The 22,120-nt window shown below is 36.3% G+C and overlaps 4 protein-coding genes across 6 annotated transcripts; 1 reads left to right on the top strand and 3 right to left on the bottom strand.

The window, feature by feature from the left end:
* Positions 1-77: 77 nt before the first annotated feature.
* On the top strand, positions 78-1,194 carry LOC103337807 (transcription factor WER-like). The gene is made up of 2 exons (XM_008240974.2): positions 78-228; positions 369-1,194. The coding sequence occupies exons 1-2, from the start codon at positions 219-221 to the stop codon at positions 1,091-1,093; spliced, it is 735 nt and encodes a 244-aa protein (XP_008239196.2). The 5' UTR covers positions 78-218; the 3' UTR covers positions 1,094-1,194.
* Positions 1,195-2,408: 1,214 nt separating this feature from the next.
* Positions 2,409-5,975, bottom strand: LOC103344322 (copper ion binding / methyltransferase). Of its 2 annotated transcripts, none has more exons than XM_089041315.1 (12): positions 5,773-5,975; positions 5,421-5,686; positions 5,119-5,192; positions 4,943-5,037; positions 4,635-4,732; positions 4,456-4,539; positions 4,102-4,182; positions 3,889-3,971; positions 3,667-3,763; positions 3,471-3,553; positions 2,993-3,081; positions 2,409-2,834 (listed from the first exon to the last, which is right to left on the bottom strand). In XM_089041315.1, exons 1-12 carry the CDS (start codon positions 5,906-5,908, stop codon positions 2,500-2,502), a joined length of 1,521 nt encoding a protein of 506 aa, XP_088897441.1. In that variant the 5' UTR covers positions 5,909-5,975; the 3' UTR covers positions 2,409-2,499. The 2 variants fall into 2 exon arrangements, with proteins under 2 accessions (XP_088897441.1, XP_088897442.1); XM_089041316.1 differs by having other exon boundaries at positions 5,421-5,681; positions 5,773-5,914.
* A 2,168-nt stretch (positions 5,976-8,143) lies between these two features.
* On the bottom strand, positions 8,144-10,918 carry LOC103337806 (short-chain dehydrogenase TIC 32 A, chloroplastic). 2 transcript variants are annotated; one of them, XM_089041317.1, is made up of 9 exons: positions 10,776-10,918; positions 10,530-10,679; positions 10,190-10,421; positions 9,994-10,073; positions 9,743-9,899; positions 9,232-9,313; positions 8,970-9,057; positions 8,842-8,888; positions 8,144-8,750 (listed from the first exon to the last, which is right to left on the bottom strand). In XM_089041317.1, the coding sequence occupies exons 2-9, from the start codon at positions 10,651-10,653 to the stop codon at positions 8,541-8,543; spliced, it is 1,020 nt and encodes a 339-aa protein (XP_088897443.1). In that variant the 5' UTR covers positions 10,654-10,679; positions 10,776-10,918; the 3' UTR covers positions 8,144-8,540. The 2 variants fall into 2 exon arrangements, with proteins under 2 accessions (XP_088897443.1, XP_088897444.1); XM_089041318.1 differs by having other exon boundaries at positions 10,530-10,662; positions 10,776-10,917.
* A 6,042-nt stretch (positions 10,919-16,960) lies between these two features.
* On the bottom strand, positions 16,961-20,668 carry TRE1 (trehalase 1). The gene is given in 12 exon segments (XM_008240970.3): positions 16,961-17,197; positions 17,313-17,526; positions 17,647-17,746; positions 17,983-18,070; positions 18,153-18,317; positions 18,409-18,481; positions 18,572-18,681; positions 18,795-18,895; positions 18,994-19,109; positions 19,309-19,428; positions 19,807-19,906; positions 19,909-20,668. Coding segments are annotated over 12 exon segments (1,785 nt in total). The 5' UTR covers positions 20,423-20,668; the 3' UTR covers positions 16,961-17,113.
* Between the last annotated feature and the right edge of the window lie 1,452 nt (positions 20,669-22,120).

Genomic DNA, 22,120 nt, shown 5'->3' with positions numbered 1-22,120 from the left:
ACAATAATGCTCATGGTATAAAATCTAAAGAAGGTGGTGTGGTGCTCTGTTGAGAGTCTTGGTTAGACTGAAGCATAGAGTCTTTGTCCTCCATAAAATGGGCAGAGCACCCTGTTGTTCAAAGGTGGGTCTGCATAGAGGTTCATGGACTGCCAGAAGACGCATTGCTCATTCAGTACATCCAGTCCCATGGTGAAGGCCATTGGAGTTCTTTGCCTATGAAAGCTGGTAAGAAATTAATTAACTTAGCCTAACAGCTTCTTTGTTCCTTCTTTCTTTCTGTTTTGGTCTTATAAATTGTGTTGTAACCATTGGTATTTTGCTTATTTTTTTTGTTCTTCTCTAAATTTTTGGTCTGGAAAATGAAGGGCTTCTTCGATGTGGGAAGAGCTGCAGGCTAAGATGGATGAACTATCTGCGGCCTGATATAAAGCGAGGCAACATAACTCCTGAGGAGGATGACCTAATTGTGAGGCTTCATGCCCTTCTCGGCAACCGCTGGTCTCTCATTGCTGGAAGGCTTCCTGGTCGAACTGACAATGAGATCAAGAATTACTGGAACACCCACATCGCCAAAAGACTCAGAATCCCAAAAACCAGCACTCAAGAAATTACACCAAAACCAAAGTCAAAATGTGTCCAAGCTGAGGAGGCCAAGAAAAGTGACGATGACCAAGAAAATATTGGTGCAACAACAAAAAGGACCAAAGTTCATCTCCCAAAGCCTACTAGGGTGTCTCCAGTTAAAACCCCAGTTGGGTCTTTTTGTGATGGAGAGGGAGATCATGAACAAGAAGTTGGGTTTCATGATGCAGAAGTTCCTAATTATTTTCATGTGTCTTGGCTTGATGATATGAAGAAGAAAGACGATGGTTGTTTTGGGGAGGGCTTGGTTTGTGGTGAGAATGTTGAAGATTGTTACGATTTTGTTCAAGTGTTTGACAGTGCCAGGAGTCAGAATTCTGAAGAAGCTGCTGCAGCTGCAGAAAGAGTTGCTATGACATGGAAAATCTGTGAGGAATATGAGCAGGATCTCAAGGCAGATCAAGATCATGGTCAATTGGAGTCTTTTGTTGATTCCTTGCTGATTTGAATGTTTCCAAAATTAGAAAAGAAAAATTGTAGGATATTATCAGTATGTATCAGAGTTGGTTTTTCAATTTCATTTGAATTGTAGTGTTTGTTAGTCTTGAATATTGACTGAAGCTAGCTTAGCATTTTGGGTAGATTTCAATTTCATTTGCCAAAAAGGCAGAGTTGCCTTTCTGTTACAAATTTCTTTGTAGGTTTGCCCAATAATTTGATCCTACAAACAGCTAACTAGGTTGAAATAATTTGGCTGCATGCACAAGTCCAAAAGGCTTCAAAATGAGTCGTATCATAATTGAATAAGAGGGCAATTTCGGAGGAGACCTAGGGGTGTAGGTTTCCCTAAAAAAACAGAGGCAACTAGTGTGAGCAATTTTCACAAGGATCCCATAATTGAATAGCGATTTGGAGGCTTTTTGTGTAGTCTACATGCTATTCTGCATTGTCTGTGAATGGCAAAAGAAATGAAATAATTGAGCTAAATGATGGCATGATTTGCTGAAAATAGGACATGATAATTAACTCTTGGAAATAAGAACATGTTGCTCTCTTTGTTGCACAATTTTTTCATTGTACAAGCGATAGTTTTAATATAAACTACAGGGGAATAAAGATTTTTCACACACACGCACAATTAAGATACCATAGGAGTTCTAACATGAGACCTCTACTCTACAAAACAAGATCCTTTTCCACTGGACTAGACCCCATTAGCCTTGTCGATTTTAATTTTACCACCCTTTTACATTGTACAAATAGCGGAGCTGTTTTGCATCGTCCATTTATTTTTAAAGAATTATTTACTTTGTAACGTGTACAACGTGTGAAAAATAAAATAAAATCTTACAAGTTTTCTGGGTTTTTATTTTTAATCATTTGTTTGACTTGGTAGTTGGTACCACCATCGCATGATACGATTAACTTAATAGCAATACCCATTTAACTTACCAAAGCGACTTGATGGATACAGCTTAAAGTAGTATTTGTTTCCTTGTCCCATTTCAATGGCTTTATAGCTTTTCTCAAAACTGCTCCACATTTATTTTGGATTGTTACTGAAATCGAATCTAATTGGGAGGTTAATCAATTGCAAATTTGCAATTAGTCTATGCCATGCTATCCACATGGCTTTTGCCTTTGTTAAGCTGTTAATAAATTGGGTTCCCAGATTGATTTAAAGTTTAGCTCAAAATAAACAAATGAATGGTGGTCCTGGAGCAATGAAACCTCAAAGTTGAAATTATTGCAACTTTGCTAGAATTTAAAATTTGCAACACTAGAAATTATTGCAACAAATGAATGGTGACCCAACAACGTCATTGAGAAGAACAAATTAAAGGCTCATTGAACATAACAACATAGTTTCGTATACATAGTGGTTACAGCGCGAAGAGGTACAGATATTTATCTTCAGAAGGGCCATAAGTCCCCCCAGATAGACTTTCGGGCCTGTTGATGTAGTGCAGGGTTCTTACTCTTTGTCACAACCACCCGCTGAAGCTCGCCTTCCGAACCATCCCGTTTGGTTGATCGACAAACATCCATTGTAACCTGCTTGCCCCTTCGTACAGGCATATAGATAATCCTGCCCCAACCACCCCCAAGATCAGCATGACCTGTTTCATCTTCCTCCTCTTCGTCATTTTCATCAGCAACATCAGTTTCCATAACATCAGAATCATACTTAACTGGATCCGGTTCTTCAAATGGAATGAGGTCAGCTTGCTGCGAGCTATTTAGCTCCTCTGTCCAGGTCAAACACAAAACCTTAGAATGAAGAAATATGAGTTTACAAATTGCCAGAATGTTAGTAATTAATGCATGGAATCACATAGACAAGTTCATTTTGGGCCTCTTGAATATTTATTCGGAAAAGGATACTCATGTAACTTATAAGTCTTACCCAGGTCAATTTCAAGATCTTCAGGGCTCCGTTTAGCCTGTTGCTCCTTCAAAGTCTCAAAATTCAGACCATCAAGAGGCCAAGATTCCCTGTTCAGGATTAACAACAGCAAAATCATGAGACAAAAGCATTCCCAACACAAAATATTTATGAGCAAAAAACCTGACAACTGTAAGAGAAGGGCATCTTTGGAGCACAGTTATTTGACATAAAAGATTATTGATTGGTCTAATTGAAAATGTTTTTTATTATAACAACTAAACTAAGGTCATTGACAGCTAAGATGTGTTCATAACAAAGACACTGAGTTAGCCAGAACAAAATCACATGACAAAAGATTAAACCCAAAAAGATCTGACTAAACCATTGTAGCTTTATGAGATTGGATTTTGAGCTTCCATTGTCTTATAAGAATATTAAAGAACGCACGATTTTGAACATGAACATAAAATAAATAAAATAAAATAAAAATACTAACTGTGGTCTTTGTCCTCGTCTGACAGCAATGAAGCTAAATTTCTCATCTTCAAAGCCACGTAACGGCTGACCACCCTTGGAACGCTATAAAAGTTCAAATAAGAAAAGGTAATATCAATATTAAAGCACTTACTTAAATCATAATGTACTAAATATTTCAAGAAGAAAGAGTGTAGGAAATTGATGCAAGGAAGAACCTTGAATATACGCTGAATAGATGTCCTCTCCAAGCGCTGAACAAAATGACAATACTTTCCAGCTTTCTCCAGCGGACATTGTCCATCATGAGAACACTGCATCAAGAGAACTATAAAATAAAATGAGAGAATTAACAATTTCAAAGGAAAAAAATGGAGAAGCTGGGCAACATATTAATTTTGACACCAGAAAAATATGGGCTAGAGAGCCATTATACTCACGGAGCAACTATAAATGCACCACTCTTTTGAGTGACCAAGTCCTTGGTAGTTTCATCAGCTCCATCTTTAGATTTACGGCATTTCTAAGAAGTAATGAGTGTGTCATTATACATTATTTTGCAGACACAAAAAATTCCCAGTACAGAAATTGAACAAGCATCCTAACTCAAAAGCCACATCAAGGAGCAAGTAACAAGTAAGAAAACAACTTACCCTTTTTTCCATCCACAATATATGTGAACGCATCTGAGATATGATATTAGATCCTTGTGGTGTTCCAGGTTCAATCAAAACCTATAAAATGTTAGGAAATCAAAGGGTAAATATATTAGGCTAGACATTTGGAAGGTCCAAACTGAAAATTCCATGAAAACTATTATAAAATGGCAAGTGAATTACAAGTAATTTTTTCTTTTGCCCATGTATTCCAAAATCATTTGTCAAAACATATAATACTTGTCCCCTTAGTTAATGGCACAAACCAGAACATAGGATCATCACAAATATATCATGAGCTCATAGTGAAGCATGAAACTCATCCACATAAAATAAAATAAAAAAGCATACCAGGACATCCCGTGTCAGATCCCAAAGCTGGCGTACTACAGTAATTCGATCCTTGAGCGACGGTATCTCTCCAAGAACATAGGACTTCACCCCATTGCAACAAACAACAGTTATTATATGTACCAACCAACCATGCCAAGGCAAACATAATGTTTAAGTGTATAATTTGCCTAACTTACAGCAATTACAAGGTCGTGCTCTCTGTCTGACTTTTTGATGCTTTTGGTCAATGATTGGATGCTATCATAACTATGAATAAGTGGCAAGTCCTTCTGACCTAAAATAACCATGACAAAAGTGGTCAGAGTTTTTTCTGATCTATAGACACTTGTTGATAATGCATGAACAATTGCAATACGGATAGCCAAATGTTAGTAGACTGGTGCTTTAACAACTGCAATTCAACCAGTTATCTATACAAATTAATCTACAAATAATCTCGAAAACATATCAATTAACTAGTTCGAACTGAAAAATCATTAAGAACCTTGTATAAGCTTCTGCCCTGCACGCTGCATTGATTGTGATGGCTCCACTAGATTAACTTTCTCCAAGGAATGTGGCCAGACTTCACGTAGTGCCCTATAGCATTGAATTCACATTACAACCAAATTACAGTCTTACGTGATTAACAATCAAAAGATAACCAAATGAGTTTTTCACCAGAAAGCTGAACCCGTGCCAGCACCAAAATCCAACACTTTAGCAGGAGAAAACTCAGGCAGTCTTCTACAAACCTGTAAAACAACAGAACACATAAGAAAACGAAACTTCAGAACAATTACAAATCTACTTGCACCAATCCACATTCAAAGGGACAATAACATAACAAATCCAAGCTAAGCACCTCATTTCTATAAAGAAGAAGAAGATAACTTTCTCTGCTTTCCACCATTTTCTCACCTCCAATACTCGTTATTCAAATTTATACAACAACCCATATTACAAATTTCATTAATTCATACCTCCTTGAGTACTCTGTGACAAGCAGAAAACACAGCAGGCATTCTAGAAGCAACATAAGCAATGGTCTCGTCGTCTCTGTAGGTGAGGCCGATGTCTCCATAAGAGCTCTTGATCTTCCACCTCTGGGATTGGTCCACAGACTGCAAAGGGTCCTCAACGAGCTGTTGTGAAGTCGCTGTAACAAGCTGCGAATTCACATCCTTAATTTGGCTGAAAGATTCCGATAGCCTCAGCACCTTCCTCTTCATGTGGGGCTCCTCCTGCTCTAAAATCCCAAAACCCCATTAATTGAATTGCATCATTTACACATATAGATACATAAAACCAGATAGAGGGAGAGAGAGTGAAGACCTTTGAGGTATTTTTTAATGGCTCGACGGAGACGGACTGGGGTTGTGAGGCAGCGCTGGGACTGTTTGGCAGCGGAGCGGAGAGTTTCTTGGGTTAGGACCTTTTGGGCAGTCTCGGGGAGCAGGGTGGTCGCCATTTTCGGTAGGGGTGAGGATCTGGTTGGAGTTGTGCCCCGTCTGTGAATGAGGAAGACAAGATGGTGGGCAATGGGTTTTGTTAAGTTGTCTTCAGAGGTTTATGGGACTTCAGGGTTTTAGCCTTTTGGGCTTTTTATTGGGCTTGTATGTGGGTGTGAATATATGAGCCGTACAAGTATATTGGGCTTGGCTTTTGTAGTGAACTTGGAGGTTTTTTATTTTATTTTTAATTATCTTATTTTTAATAATATTAAGGAAATTAACAAAACCCACAAAAGTTGAGCTTAATAAGGCCATCTCTAGTAGTGGAGGGCTAAATATAGCCCACACATAAAATTTAGCCCATTATTTATATTTTTTTAAGAAATAGTGTTGGGCTATATTTTTTATCATCTCCATAAGTGTATAGCTAAATCATAGCCTCCTCAATATTTTATTAGTTTTTAGTATATTCTTTAAATATATTGAATACTTTAATTAAAGTACTATTTTAGACCCAAATTAAAATATATTTTAGAAGAGAAAAATATTTTTGGATAAATTTTTTGACATTCACGAATAAGATTTTAGAAATGAAAAATATTTTTCAGATATGATAGGATTAATTTAAAAAGCGCACCCAAGAAACTAAAACATTAATTTAAAAACAATAACAATACATTAATTTAAAAACAACAACTAACCCACCTAAGAAATAATAAAATAAGATATAGCCCATCCAAAAAGTATGCTACATTTGGCCCTTTTAGCCTACTGATTGAGTTTGGCTCAATGACATGACACATTTAGCCCACTTGTTGGAGATGATTTGGGGGTGTGAAAGGGCTAAATTTGAAGATTTAACCCACTATTAGAGATAGGCTAAGGATAAATTATAACATTTGCATATCGTATCATATCATGTGCATTGAAGGGGCTATATTTTTGTCCCACTCGCCCCTTCAATGATCCTTCTTGTGTGAGTATGATCCTTCTTGAAATGTGTAACTATAATAATACTAAAAACATTGGGCCAACAACCTTGCATTTGCTCTAACTCATAATTTCTTTTGGATCGAATCCTTATCTATCCTCTGAAATCAATATTTTTCTTGAGATCAAGGGGAAAGGAATAGGGTAATAACAACATTACCTTCCAATGTAGAACCTCTATTTAGGATTTATATAAAACATTAACTAATACCATCCATATTGCTAATATTTTTATTTTTTTAATTATAATCCGACATAGCATCTTCATGGTACAACATTATCCTCATCAATAGTCAAAGCATAGGCAACAGGGTAAACGATCATTCACTTTGTCTGTCGGTAAAGCTAGTTAGCTTTTGACTCACAACACACAATTTATGTCTCTTGGTCGAGTTATAATCCTTTGACCACCGTAAAAAGGAGCTTGGTAAATGGTAACTTGTAGTTATTGTTTTTGCTAACCAAAAGATCATCAGCTGAGCTGTGTTTAAGTTAAGGTGGTCATGAATTAATGACAGCAATAATCAACCTGAGAAATGTTAGGCAATGGCAGATGTTATTTATTGTGGGGCGGGAGACAAAGCCTCAGACAACATAACTGCTTTGTCTTCGTGTTCGTCTACATGCCACATTTGGCTTTGGTCTTCGAGAATTCGTGTGTAGATGGATAACTCAAAAAGTCCTTCGCAACAAACTAGGGTTTCTGTGACTGCCTTTAATGCTTTGTACTTTTCTTTTGTTTGCCCTAACCATTTGACAGAGCCCTTCTGTCTTTCTTCCCTCCCACCTCTGTCAAATCCACATCTTCATTTTTTTTTTTTCTCTTCCTTTCTTCTTTGTGTTTAGCTTTGAATTGAATTCTCCCTTGAAAATAATATGAAATTTATTGAATTAAAAAGAGGGAAAGCTGGTGATTTTAAAAAGGGGTTTTGATCGAGAAGTTGAACTTCCTTTCCTTGAACGCATGCATCGATCGGTGACCACCACGCATGTTAGTAGTAGGGCCCCAAACTGTAGCCCCAAAGATACTCTTCAAAATTCAACCACCACATGCAACAAACTGACCCCATGTTCTTAATGTCCTCTTATTCTTTAAATCTAAGACTTCTACTCTGCAAATCAAGGCTCTTTTCTCCCGGGTTAGACCCGTTTCGCAAAAGAACAAATATATTTTGCTTAAAGAAAAACCAACATATACTATTCAACAAATATACACAAACTAGGGTTCCAAACACTTTCATCTCCAACCAAAGTCCACAGTAGAAACTCTAATTAATTCGATAATATTATACCTTTGTGTCATTATATATATACACACACACCAAATCCAATCTGGTCATGACTTGGTACCAACTAAGAAAACCATTCTTCACATAAATATATTCATACATCAAAAGCCTTCCTTTATCTAATTAATTATATATAATCCATACCACTATCGTACTACTAAAACTAGTACTATACATGTTCAAAGCCGTGTACAATTATATATATAATTTTAGGACGATGTTCCTTCTTCCTTCCTACCACTGTATTTAGCTACTAATTAAACATCCATTGAGCAGTAACTAGTCATATGATTAAGATGCTTTTCTGTTTCTCTCTTGATATTTATATCTATAATATATAGTTGATGATGATGTCCTGTTTTCTACTCTTTTAGTACTCCAATTGGCTGCTCGGATAAAAAATCGCATTGCAGGATTTGGACTTGGACACCATGATTTCAGAGGCCGACCATAACCGAGCAGCTTCGCTTAGGTTAGACCCCAATTTCGACGGCGAGGTTTCATTGCAGTCGGCGAAGTACTTCCCGGACACATCCACCAGCCTTGGATGCGTCGCGGCATAACATGTTGTCGCCGCAGCCTTCCACAACAAACTAAACTCAGTACAATGTAATACTAAATTTATTGAACATTTTTTAAAAAAAAGGAAGGATTAGGCTAACAAATATAACCTGGGGTATTGTTTTCAATAGCTTGGAAGCCATGAGGAACGCCAGATCTACATATTCAAAACTCATTTAATTCAGCAAACACAAAAAATTATTTTAAATTAATAAATTTGTAGAAATAAAAAGGAAACCTGTGGCAAGGCCTTCACGTTCTCGGGTGAGGCGTGTCCTAACGATTCCTGGATGGACACAGTTAACGGTCACGTTGGCGCCCATTTCCTGATGATTTTAGTAAAAACAAAACAACAATATTACAACAAAGAAATTAGCAACGATAATCATTTAAGAAAACAAACAAAAGCCACCTTTTAATACTTATAATAAATTATTTATTTATATCGATAATCATCAGGCAGCGTGTGTGTGTTTGTCTTTAATAATGATCATGCGAACCTTGAGTCTGCGAGCGAGTTCCTTGGTGTGCAAGACGTTGGCCAGCTTCGAGAGCGCATACGCACGTGTCTCGTCGTAATCGCTGTTAACCACCCACACCAAAAATTTCAATACAAATAAACAAATGTCGAACTCTCAAAGACAAATTAATTAAAATTAAAAAAAAAATCCAAATAATCTCATATTGAATGGGAATTTTTTTAAAATTTATTTAATAATGCAATATTTCAAATTATTCTTTTATACGAAAAGTGAATGGAATTCGGGTATAAAATGACGGAGAAACTATCTTGATCAACTCACTTAATTCACGTATATTATTTAATAATTCAAAAAAATAAAAAATAAAAAAATGAATGAACGAGAATAAGATCAATTAATTAGTGATTTTTCTGAATATAAAATTACGAATTTTAGTTTGGTACCGCATAAATTTTTTTTTCTTGCTCACTTATCACTAAATGCACCATAAATAATCGGCTACAGTTCCCGATTCTTTTAACTCGCTCACCTTCCACTTCGGCTTATCTCGCCGAGATATCGGATGGCATCGCCCGAAAACCAGCCGTGAACCGCCGACGAGACGTTCACGATTCGGCCTTGAACGCCGGTAGCCTCCGCCGTTCTGATCATTTTGTTGAGCAGCAGCTTCGTCAACAGAAAATGACCTGAAATTTTTTAATAAATATTCTGTCAAAAAAACGAAAAAACAAAAAATTAAATATTAATTTAAGTATTAGTCGGAGTGTTAGTACTAATAACCTAGATAATTAGTCGCAAAGGTCATTTCGATTCCGTCTTCGGAAATCGCGTGCTCGTGCGCGAACTTTCCGGCGTTGTTTCTGACACAAACAAACCAAAAAGAAACTTTTTAGTTGGCTAATTTTCTTATCGTTTCCCGCATTTTCTCGGCAGCCAAACAGAAAACAACAAGAGAGAGAGATAGAGAGAGAGTTACATGAGCAGATTAAGAGGCAGCTGAAGGGACTCGAACTCGGAGACGAAGTTCCTGACAGAAGTGAGAGAGCTAAGATCAAGCGCCATGATGATGATCTCCGAGTCGGGAAACTCCGAGACGATCCGAGCCTTGGCGTCCTCGGCCGCTTTGAGGCTCCGAGCAGGGAGGACCAGCCTGGCCCGGCGCTTAGCTAAAACACGAGCCGTCTCGGCGCCGATCCCTGAAGTAGCACCTGATGAATTCGAAAAAAGCCACACGGTCGTCAAAATCAGAAGCTGATCATCAAAATGAAAAGCAAATCACCTTAATCGGACGGTGGTTATTAAGCACACTTGCGTACCTGTGATGATGGCGGTGATGTGGCGCAGATCGGGAGAGCTCTCGGTGACTTGCTCGGCTGTGCTCCTTGAGCCGTAGCCGCTCGCGCCGGCCGATCCGAGCAGGTACTTCACGGTCTCGAGCATTTTTTTTGACTGTTGATCACCGGGGCCTATAGTGTGAAGTGATGTTTGACCGCGTTGACTATAACACAGAAAAACAAAGAGAGAGAGAGAGAGAGAGAGAGAGAGAGAGAGAGAGCACGTACGTTTTGGTTTGGTTATTCACTGTGCCTGAAGTAGCCGCTTTGCATTAAATACATACAGAGAGAGAGAGAGAGAGAGAGAGAGAGAGGTTTGGTTTGGGTGGAGGATATGGATTGAGGTTTAGGGAAAGGGAGGGAGGGGGAGAGGATTATATATTTGTCAGTGATTGATAGATCGGATTAATTGGTTTAAATTTAATTTTGCATGATTAGGTTAACTTGGTGATTTTTTATTTGTGGTCCTAATCCATCTAATTAACTTTTTGTTTTTATTTCTAAACATTATTATTTCTTTAAAGATCGGGATTTTTAGTGGGGTTTTTTTTCTTTCTTTGGGAGGTGAGGGTTTTGATTGTAAACGAAAAGAATCTAGCAATAATGCACCAAATCATTTACTACAACTTTCCTAATAGCATCCAAACCATTAAATTAAAGATCTACCAATAATGTACCAAATCATCTACTTCTAATTTTTTTACCCCTTTCCTTTCAAAAATCTTTTACTAATTTCCAAAAGCTTCTTTTGTTTCCATTAATAGAATGTTAAAGGGCGCAAAGAACCTGCTAATGTAATAGTTCGGAGCAATTATTCCTCAGCAAGATCTTGAATTTGAATCCTAGTATGTGTGAGTTTAATATATATTATCGTTCTAAAAAAATGTTAAAGGACAAACTTAAAACTTTTCTTCAAAATCCCAAATTGTGTTCTCCCCAATTCCACATACCACGTGAAGTTGAAGTTAATCTAATAGAAGAGAAGAATAATATAAAAAATTCCGTAGGGTTTTGTTTTTTCAAAACAATTTGTGCTGGAATCATTGAATAAAGCTTTTCTTATATCCTAATGAGAATATGGCCAGGCAGCGCATGGGCATATGCTATTGGCTAATGAAAAATAATTAAGCAATAATCAGCCTCGAATAAAAACAGGTTACATCCTCGTGGGATGGTTGGTAAACAATTTTTTGGGTCCAAGAGAGTTGTGGACTTATTATGAAGTAAGGATGAGCATAGCCTCGCCTATCTAAAGAACATAAAATAAGAAATAAATACTAGTCTTAAGTTTTTATAACAACAATTTATTAAATTTGTATAAATACTATATGAATTTTTAATTTTTACTTTTAGAGATATTTAGTCATATATCCATTCTTAGCACTAATAATATAGATAAACACTACATCATTTAAAATCTATTAAAAAAAAAACCCAAAAAATGACAATTGACCCTATTGAATTTAATTTTGATTATTAAATTAATTTGATACTCTATTGAGTATTTTGGGTTTGTTTTAAGAAATTGATGATAGTTTTGTAAAGTATTGCAATTCACCACCTATGCCTAACTCCGTTAAAATTTTCGTTAAGTTTAAGGGTATTTTCGTCTATTCTTTATAACTAAAATAAACATGAAAAATAGAATTTTTATATATATAAAGTTACCATGGCAGATGTTTATAAACTTTTTGGGATATTTAGCAAGACTAGTATGTAATAGGAAGAAAATTGATTCCTTCCCAAAACTATAATGAAGTTATAAAATTTAAGTTCTAGTCTTTGATGTTAAATTGTGTGAATTCGCTGGATATATGAACTTGGATATTTTTGGAGTACAAACAATTAGGAGAGAAGGTTTACACAAATGTTTATTGGATGTCTCGGAATTTCGAACTTTGTCCACATAAATAAAGGTGAAAACGTTGAACCAACTGAGTTATTCTGTACTAGCATAAATATTCTTGGATTAAATTTACGGCAAATTTTCATTTTTAGGTCTTGAATCAAATTTTCATTTTTAGATGGATGAGGTAGAAAAGAAAATAAGTGATTGATTATTTAAAATGGCGAATAAAAGGAAAAGAAAAGAAAATAAGTATAGAGGGCACAAGTGTCAAGGTGATTTGATTAAGTGAATGAATGTGTGAGAGAGTGTGCATTTGTGATTTGTCAAAGGGGAATCGCACGTGAGGAGGGTTCCAAATTTCAGCAGATCGGTCAATCCTGCCACATCGAATCTTGCATTTTATTGGGATAAAAAAGTCGCATCTGGTCAATCATTCCTGTTCAAACCCTCCCTTTCTTTTTTCATTTTATATTTATTTCACTTTTTTAACTTACTAAGTCTAAAATAATTCAATTCAATCCGATTCTAATTTTATTTTGTTTTGAGCCACCAAAATACATGAATCCCTCCTTTAACCATTTAGACATAGTTTATCAAACACATCTTTTTTAAAGCTAGAAATTCCTCTTCTTTACAACCGAGGTTCTATGTAATAAGAGTTCAAATACGAGTTCGCTCATTGTTATGTTTATAATGTACTTTAATGATGGATTTAGTATGGAGTCATAATAGAAAAGATGGGAGTCGTTGTGCTCTACCATCCTTGAAAATCCGAATACCTTAAAACCCAAACTGAAAAAAATATATATAAAAGTTTCATTTTAAATGAGAATGCATAGTATAATTGAGCAAAGATAATTTTTTTCTTTTAAGGGAACTTTAATTGTGATGTGCAATAGTTTGAGAAAGGGGGTAGAGAGGGAGACACTTTATTATTTGGCCAAAAGGTGGATAATAAAGGGGAAAAAAGGTGCTGAAAATTTCAGCTTTTTTGGAGCACTTCTCTATTTCTAAATAGTCCCCGTGCCCTCCCGCGGGGACCTTATGACATCATATCCTTCCTCCACAGAACTGCACATACTATTCATACTACTATTTGTATTTGGAACGGAATATATATGTATCTCATCTCCTCTCACATTGCTGGTTTCACCAACTTCTACTCTCTTAGGCCATGGTGCTGCCACATCACATGTTCTTGCCTTTTTGTTTGCGTGTGTTACTATTCATGATTATGAACCTGTCGGACAAAGAAAAAACTTGCATAAACCGTGTACATACTCTTCTTTTCTTATCTCTTTCTTCGCATTTGCATCCGATGAATGTAAGTTTTTCTCCTTAAAATAGAGTGGTCGGGTCAGTTAGTATCTAATTTTGCACATATTAACTATAACCTTTTTTCTATGAAACCAAAGTAATTAATTGGCAGAACATGAACTTTTTACCAAGTAGCACATATTTTAAAGATCTTTCATGTTTGAAGAAGTAGGATGTGAGCTCCTGAACATCTTTCAAGAACATGGAGACGAGGCCTAACCCTACAAATCAAGTTCTTAGACCCCCCCCAATCCACATATTTAATAGAAATCAGTATCATTTATGGCTCTTTTATTTACTTTAGAGATTATCTGTAAATTTCTAAGGCCATGGGGTCCTTGGATCGAAGGAGGGGGAGAAAAGTGTTCTTATCCTATCCTATCATGCTGTCATGGCATCTCAGTCATCTTTGCTAGGTATTTATCATGTTGGCCTGCCCTGCCTCTGCTATCTCTAAGTCTAAAGGAGGAAACATTCATACAGCTTTTACATTTTCTTGGTTGTCCCTTGGCCCCTACCCTATAAACGAGAGAAAATTGTTGTAAATGCGTGTATTGTGGATGACCATACCTTTTATGAATTCATTCTTTGAGTTTTATCTAATATATATACACTAAATTAATATTTTTGATTAATGCTTTATATATTTTTTAAATGATGGTATTCAATCTCCTATTATGTGAACCCGTAAATAGAAGACTCTGGCAAAAAGATTTCCAACAAACAATAAGTTCATATACGTACTTTTCGAGAAGCGAATGAAGTTACTCATAGGGTATGTAGCACAATATACTTTGCATATAGATGATAGTTTGTCTTGATCAGAGGTGACCCTTCATTTGTGCGGGACGCCCTTTTGGAAGATATATTGAATCGGGGTTAGGTTTTACATCCCGAGTTGTATTAGTTTACTTAGTTAAATAAAATTTTCACTCCTGCCGTCGAGGTTTACTCTAATGAAAATAAAAGAAATAAATTATGATAACGGAACTCTATCTTTTGCATTTCACTTTTTCTCTACTACTCTTTCATCCTTGGTTAAATTCAAATCTTAGGTTTTCTTTAACTCAAAAAAGGAAAAAAAAGTTTAACTTCACATTTTGGAGTCAGGATATGCATGCACTGGTGGCTAGGCGTGGATCAGGGCATGCATTATAATAAAATGAAATCAAAATCATTTTGGAGTAAAAGGTTCAAAATCAGTGGCTTTACCTTTAAGTTTAAATGCTGCTTATTAGAGCACTTTCATTACATTAAATTAATTAACTAACTAGAGACAAAAAATAAATAAAGAAATCTATTAAGTATTAGGATTATGGTCCCGTTTTGCAAGCTTATGCGCACATCTGTTACCCTCCAATGAAACCCCGAATGGTCAAATGAGGCTTCCCCAGATTAGGCCTGCTTAATATTTTAGCCTAAAGTTGCCTTTCATCTGATTTGCCTCTAATATTTGATATATATAGCTTCAGTTGAGGGATTTCCTAAATAAGTTTATTTGAAGGACATCCTTATAAGGCCCACTCTATATTATATTTCTCTAATCCAAACGTATATTTTGTAGATATTCATTCAAAGATCATCTCTACAAAAAATCACTCGAATCCGATATCATTTGGCCATATAATTGAATTATTGAAATTTTAATACTTTCTTGAAGCACCGTGTTCATTGATTTTGTAGGACACAATTGGATGTTGAAACGGTTTCCAATTTGTCTAATTTTTTGCAAGGATGATCTATGAATGTAGACTTAAAAAAATAGATTGTTTGGATCGTTAGATTTTTATTTATTTATAAGAGACCCTAAATGATGCTCCTCAAATAAAATTATTTGAAGAATTCCTCATATATATCCCTCAATCTATCCCTCAATCTATATATGATATTTGAATGCACCCCACCTCACAGATCAAACCTTGGATTTGGGTGTTTTGTTAGTTCGCCCACTCTAATTGACTAATCAAGTTAAAGGGATATGAGAAAGGACCAAATCCCATGACACTATAATTTAATTTGTTCATATATATAATATGCAAAATCTTGGAGACTTTGGTCATTATATACTTTCCACTCACTCATTTCCCAATTCAAAATATTAAAAAAAAAACCCAATTTTGTATTATCAAAAGCAAACATTGGGTGCCATTTGAATACTACCATGATTCAATGATTGCCACTCTCTACTTTGTGTATCTCCGAATCTTTCAAGGGTCCCTCTTCCCTTAAAGTTAGGGTTCAGGGCTTCCAATCTCTTACTCTAAACTAATCTCCATTTGATGACCTCAATCATATCCTTCCTTCTCAATTACAATTAATAAATCTTTAGTTGGAATGTATAAGAATATGGTAAGGAGTTTCTTATGAAACAAGGTTACATCACTGCAACCCACCGTCATTTTGTTTGCATACACATATACGTGTCATGTTATGCTATTAGACTATCAATTTAGGTTGTTTGTCAAGAACTACATCAAAGTCAGTCTTTAAATTTGTTATTTGTCTTACAATTTAAAGTCTTTTATATCGGAAGACCACTTCGATGTTTTACTTAATCCATACTTTAACTTGTTAGAAATGTCCTATTGATTTTCAGAAACAAGAAAAAGAAATTAATGTGGTTTGATTACTGGGAATCTTTTTTTCTTTCTTTCCCTTTCATCAGAGTTAAGAGTATGTCCGTGTGATGAGATGTGTGTTTTGGCTCTCTCTTCTTGTTAAATCCTAATCATCCCTCGAACCGAACTTGACTTGCTAAAAGGATCTCCATCATCTAACACTGACCCACCACCCACTACACAAATAAGATAATTAGGCCCTAATTAAATAGTTAAATCTTTAGCCACATATAAAAATTATAACGAGTCCATAAAGACCAGTGTCAATTATGTCACATATGAGTTGGAGTATGATCAAACAGCTACGCAAATTTTTGACACACTAACTCCACCAGCTTTGGAAAAATATTTGTACAATCAATCAAAGTTCCCAATCAGTGCCGCTTCTGGAGCAAATCCTACCTTTCTGTCCTAATCACAACACTAATTAAGAATCTTAGTGGAAGCATGAACCCCCCAAAAGTGCATCAGACAATAAAAATCCTTATCACCTACTCGTGGATCAACAGAAACCATAATAATAAATAAAAATTAATAGCATATAATTTATATATGTTATGATAAACAGTTATGATTTAGTGTTGTCTTTGAATTGTAAAATGGTACTTTTAAATTTGACAGGAAGCATCGCAAAAACTAGGATTTTACTTGGGTGAGGAAGACATGGAGTTTTCCTTAAAAGTTGAAATGCATCCAATCGCTTGTACCACCAAAAAAAAAAAAAAAACTGAAATGCATCTCCAAGCCAATAAGATTATTTGGTCCTAAAATCCTAATGCTAGTCAGCAATTTATCCTTCTGTCTTGAGGCCATCCAAACTCCTCCAAGAATGCCAATACAACTCCATTTGACCACCCAAAACCAGTCTGCATTGCAACACACACAAAACAAATTTAAACAAATTATGTTAAAAAAATTAAGCTGAAATCTTCTGTGTAGCTTATACAAATGTCAGTTAGAAAGTGATTAAGGCATATATACCTGGGGAATATATTCACCACCACCTCCAAAGGCTCCACACTTTTCCACATCATATTTTTCATGCATGGTGCCTGTTTTCTTGTAGGCAACATAGTTGGTTCTGATCCACCTCACAGCAATGTCTTCTGCCACTAACTTTGCTTCCTTCAAACCAGACCTTGCCAGGCCTTCAACTATCATGTGTTGGATTGGAGCCCAGCCATTTGGAAAGTCCCTGTTTTTTTTATAAGTCCCCATTAGGCCATTGACAATGAAATTTGAAACCCTTTCATGAAAGGCCTCAGATAATTCTTAAAATGCTGAAAGATAGTTGGATTTTAGTTTATGAACTCACCATTGTTCTCCTGACTTTGTCAAGGATGTTGCGATACCAGCATCACAAAGCAGTCCTGAGCTTTGAAGACTTCTTGTAACTTTCTCTACCAGAGAAGCATCTTCACTCACATACACGCAGGGCAAGGGCTTTCTCAGTATACAATGTACAAGACAAAATATTCATTCAATTATGTTCTTTGGTTTATGATATAGAAAAGGGCATCTGCAGAACTTAATATATTTCAAAGGAAAATTGTGGTGTGCTTCCATGTTGATTTGTTGAATCTGTTTAAATAAATTTCATTCTACGCTTGTGCTCAGATCCAACCATATGATGGAATTTAGACGCACAAACCTGAGAAAAACGGCTCGACCCACAGAGGGACGAAGTTTGAAGCAAATACATTCTGATTTTGGTTACAAGCTTCCCACGTTTGAGCTTCCTATAAGCATAAATATGAAGGAATTAAGACAACCACAACTAAAACTTTCCACAAATCAAAGAGCTTGGCAATTCGATACCACATTGCATGTGCTATTGCCGAGCCAATAATCAAGCCATTGTCCCTTCTCTGCGTTCCAGAAAACAGTTTTTATGGCCTCATGTCTTGCTTCAGAAGCTTTGAGAAAGCACTCAGCAATGTTGTGATCTCCTGTAACTTTTGCAAGTAAGGCAATGTCATGTTCCATCTGCATCAACAGATAAGAAAAGAAATGTAATGTTCACAGGTCATAATTTGTAGGGCTTCATTTTTGTTTAAGATTTCTGAGCCATACATACCCTTAGTATGAATGCATTTAAATCAACAGGTAAAATTGATGTGGTGGCCAATGTTGTAAAATCTGAGTGGTTCCTGCAACGGGAAAAAGAAAAAATCCATCTTTCAACTAATTTATAGAGGCTCTTCTCCAAGTGTGGATTTGCATACTTGTTGTGGATTTACCTCATCCATCTTGTACTAAAATCCCATCCAGACTCAGCAGCTGAAGCCACTTCCCGGTAAAAATGCTGTTTCTCATCAACATTCGAGATGTTCGAAGCAAATTCCTTGTCCTGACAGGCATAACAATCTGTTAAAAGGAGTAATACACTAGCTCTATTCTCTTTTATTTCCTACCAAAAAGTATAATTATTTTTTTCTAAGGGAGCTGCAGAGCAGGACATACAATGGTTGAAGATTCAGGCCTGGGTTTGTTCCACATTGCATAATATCGACTTAGAGTGTGTTTCTGAGCTTGGGAATCTCGAACAGTTACCTTATGAATACCTACAACAGCAGAAAATTAAATTAAAACTACAGAAAATATAAAACCAACTATAGATGAACAAAGGACGGCTGCAATCATTTATAATGTGAACTTAAACCAGAATTCCAGAATTCATGTTCCTTGATGAGAGCAGGGAGAGACTTTCTAGCGAATTCGACATCGCCTGTCCTCTGGTATACTTCGAAAACCATTGCACTCAAAAGGGGTGGCTGGCTGCAAAGTTTGCCCACCCAAGATTAATATGGAACTGAACTATATGAGTGTGTAATACATCGCAGAAGTATACACCAAGGAAATTTGCTTGTGCAAAATCGACATATTTTGCTTTTGTAATCTTTTGGGGTTCCTTAGAAACAAAACAACAATTAAAAATTCACTGGGAGAAGAAGTAAACAAAATGATAAAGCATTACCTCCTGTTAGTGTAATAGGCCCTTGCACCATTAAGGACATATCCATATTCTTCTATCAAGTAAATGAGATTAGACACAATTGCTTTAGCTGTGTTATACATTTTACTTGCAAGCAGGCCCCTGCACATCAAATACACAGTTATCTCAACCCCACCAGCTTAAATAATTCATGAGCATTAAATTTCTACCAACTAACCCTGCAAAAAAAAAAAAGAAAAAAAAAAGGAGCACCATGCATACAAGGTCTCTATGCTTTTTTTGTCTCCAGTGTGAATGAAAAAGTGGAAAAAGAAAGGTAGTCTCAGACCAACAAACCAATTGGGTTGCTTTTGGCTCAAGTGATGAAGATTCAATAATGACTGGAATTAGATTCTGAATTGACATTTTAAATTAGCATCACCTTAAAAAATTTAGAAAAGATAATGCAGCACATGATTCAAAATAACATGATCAACCAAAAAAAAAGAAAAAAAGAAGAGAAATCAACAGAACACTTGCCTAATTACCCAATAGGAATCCCAGTAATAAACTTCTCTGAACCTTGAACCCGGAATTACACACTGCTGAGGCAGAGGAAGAAGAGTATGGAACTCAGGCCCTTGTGGACCTCATCAGAGACTTTGCGGCTCAAATTCTTCCAAAGCAAGTGCACCTCCAAAGCCCAAGCCCTCACTTCTGGGTTCTTCACCTTGGGCAAGAACCCCTCCGGCTCCGGGACAAAATCCTCTGGCTCAGCAAGCACCATATCCTCCCCTGCATCCTCAAAATACTCTGCTATGAATTCCTTCAAATCCTTCACTGATGCAGACCCGTTTGCAGACTTTGGAAGCTGATCAAAGGCTTTCTGAGTCTTCGATAACTCGAACTTGAGCGACAAATCGACGTAGAATTTTGGGTCGAAGTTGGTTTTTCCAAAAGTGGCGAGCGCAGTTGCTTGGAGCCGATCGAAGAAGGCGACCAATGGAATTGTGGGTTTTACAGGGCCTGGTTCAGAAGTGCAGGCTGACGAGGCTTTTGTTGTGAAAGTCATGGTTGGCAGTAAAAGAGAGAGAAGAAGAGAAGAAAATAATGAGAATGAAGAGTGGCTATGCCTGGGGAACAGAGAGCCCGCCATTGTTGGAGAAAGAGAGTGGAGGTTTGAGATGGGATTGGTGACAGAGAGAGGACGAGGAGAGAGAAGCAGAGCACATGGTCGACGTGGAGAGGAAGAAGATGAAGATGACAGAAACTGGAACTTGGGAAGAGGGCAAAAGCCGGCACTTGGAATTTTTTGGGTTTTTGGGTTGGATTTGGTTTCTTTCAATCCATCGAATGAATAAGCTTTTGGCTTTCGACATAAACAATGCTGGGTTGACAAGATAGAAACAAAAGCTACGTTTCAGTTTTGTCCTTTAACATCACCACTGATATTCTGTATTTTGTGCACATACATATTTTATTCTTTTGATCAAATTTTGTGCTTATAATTCTAAAAAAATTATGTGGATTAAACCTAAAAGGGTGAGAGGTTTGTAGTTTAAGTAGTATGTAAGGATGAATTTAATCGATTATAAGACAAATATAATTCGTTTGAGCTTAATTGGATCGAGTACGCGTATAACTTGGTCGATTTAAAACTTACCCAATCAAACTTAAAGCTCAAATGAGGGGTGGATTAGATTCATTCATCTGGTGCAGTTTATGAGAATTGAAAACGGTTTGTTGAGCACAACTTGTTGCACAAGTGAGCAGTTTTGTTCTTGAACTTTAGTGGTAAATTCGTTTTTATATTTATATTCTTCAACTTTAATATTGGAAAGGAAAAAACGAAACACAAGATTCGTGGTCAAGATATGAAGAGAGAGGAAGCTTAGAGAGAGAATAGATATCATCCCTTTATCTTTTTTAAAGTTGAAAAGAATACTTTCATTATAGAAATAAAATAATAATAAAAAGGTCAAATATGACAGTGGTCCAAGGCCAAATTGCATGGTTACGCGACAGCAGCACAACCAAGAATCATGTGTGATGTGTGAGTGAGTCGACTATGGGGACTTTATGAGAAGAAAAAACAAACTAAAAAACATTTGCCAATTAAATCCCATCAGCGCAACCCAATCATGTGAAAACTACATCTACAATGCCCTTTTTTCCATGTAGAAAAAGAAAAAAATAGTACGACGCCATGTCAGATCTTATTTTCCTTACGTATGTATATAATACGGCGTGTCGTTCAATCATGAGAAGAAAAGAAGAACAAGAACAAGAGACAGAAATGAAGGGGAGAAAAGAAATATATATATATATATATATATATATATAAAAGAAGGGTGGGGAAACTCCTCAGATGTCCCTTGAGTTCCACATGGAAGCTTCGGAAATTGGAACGATAGATGTACAAAAGTGACAGCCAAGAAATAATTCATCATCGGAGCCTGCTCTCACCCAAATTCATTCAACACAAAATTGCAAATAGAATAATATAAATAAATAAATAAATAAATAAAATAAAAATAAAAATAGAAGACTGAAAATACAAAGGCTAGAGGCCAATACTGAAGCCGTCGTAGCAAAAATCCCGCCGGCATTTAAAACCGAGAAGAACCAACCACGACGGTTTCTTCTCTTTTCTCTAAAGAAGATGAAGAAGAAAAGAAAAAGAAGAAGAAGAAGGAGAAGAGGTCGATTGTGGAGTTTGTGTAATTATTATTATTATTATTATATTAGTTAATTTTGGGACCAGATGAATAAATAGGCATTTAAGCCCTATAACAGCCCATACCCTTCAAGCCCAATAATAAGCCCAATAATAACCCGGTTTGAGGTTCCCTAA

The sequence above is a fragment of the Prunus mume genome, linkage group LG7 (genome assembly GCF_029339155.1).
Source record: "Prunus mume cultivar Tortuosa linkage group LG7, ASM2933915v1, whole genome shotgun sequence".
NCBI lineage: Eukaryota > Viridiplantae > Streptophyta > Magnoliopsida > Rosales > Rosaceae > Prunus > Prunus mume.
This window is presented reverse-complemented; position numbering and strand designations above follow the sequence as displayed.

What these genes read in the sequence shown, in the direction of transcription:
- LOC103344322 (XM_089041315.1), bottom strand. Translation starts at nt 5,908, where the DNA reads ATGGCGACCACCCTGCTCCCCGAGACTGCCCAAAAGGTCCTAACCCAA. An exon ending in GTCACAGAGTACTCAAGGAG is followed by an intron (nt 5,193 to 5,420) that starts GTATGAATTAAT and finishes GTTGTTTTACAG; the next exon opens with GTTTGTAGAAGACTGCCTGA. An exon ending in TATTGTGGATGGAAAAAAGG is followed by an intron (nt 3,972 to 4,101) that starts GTAAGTTGTTTT and finishes ATTACTTCTTAG; the next exon opens with AAATGCCGTAAATCTAAAGA.
- LOC103337806 (XM_089041317.1), bottom strand. Translation starts at nt 10,653, where the DNA reads ATGCTCGAGACCGTGAAGTACCTGCTCGGATCGGCCGGCGCGAGCGGC. An exon ending in CTGCCTCTTAATCTGCTCAT is followed by an intron (nt 10,074 to 10,189) that starts GTAACTCTCTCT and finishes TGTTTGTGTCAG; the next exon opens with AAACAACGCCGGAAAGTTCG. An exon ending in GAGATAAGCCGAAGTGGAAG is followed by an intron (nt 9,314 to 9,742) that starts GTGAGCGAGTTA and finishes GGTGGTTAACAG; the next exon opens with CGATTACGACGAGACACGTG.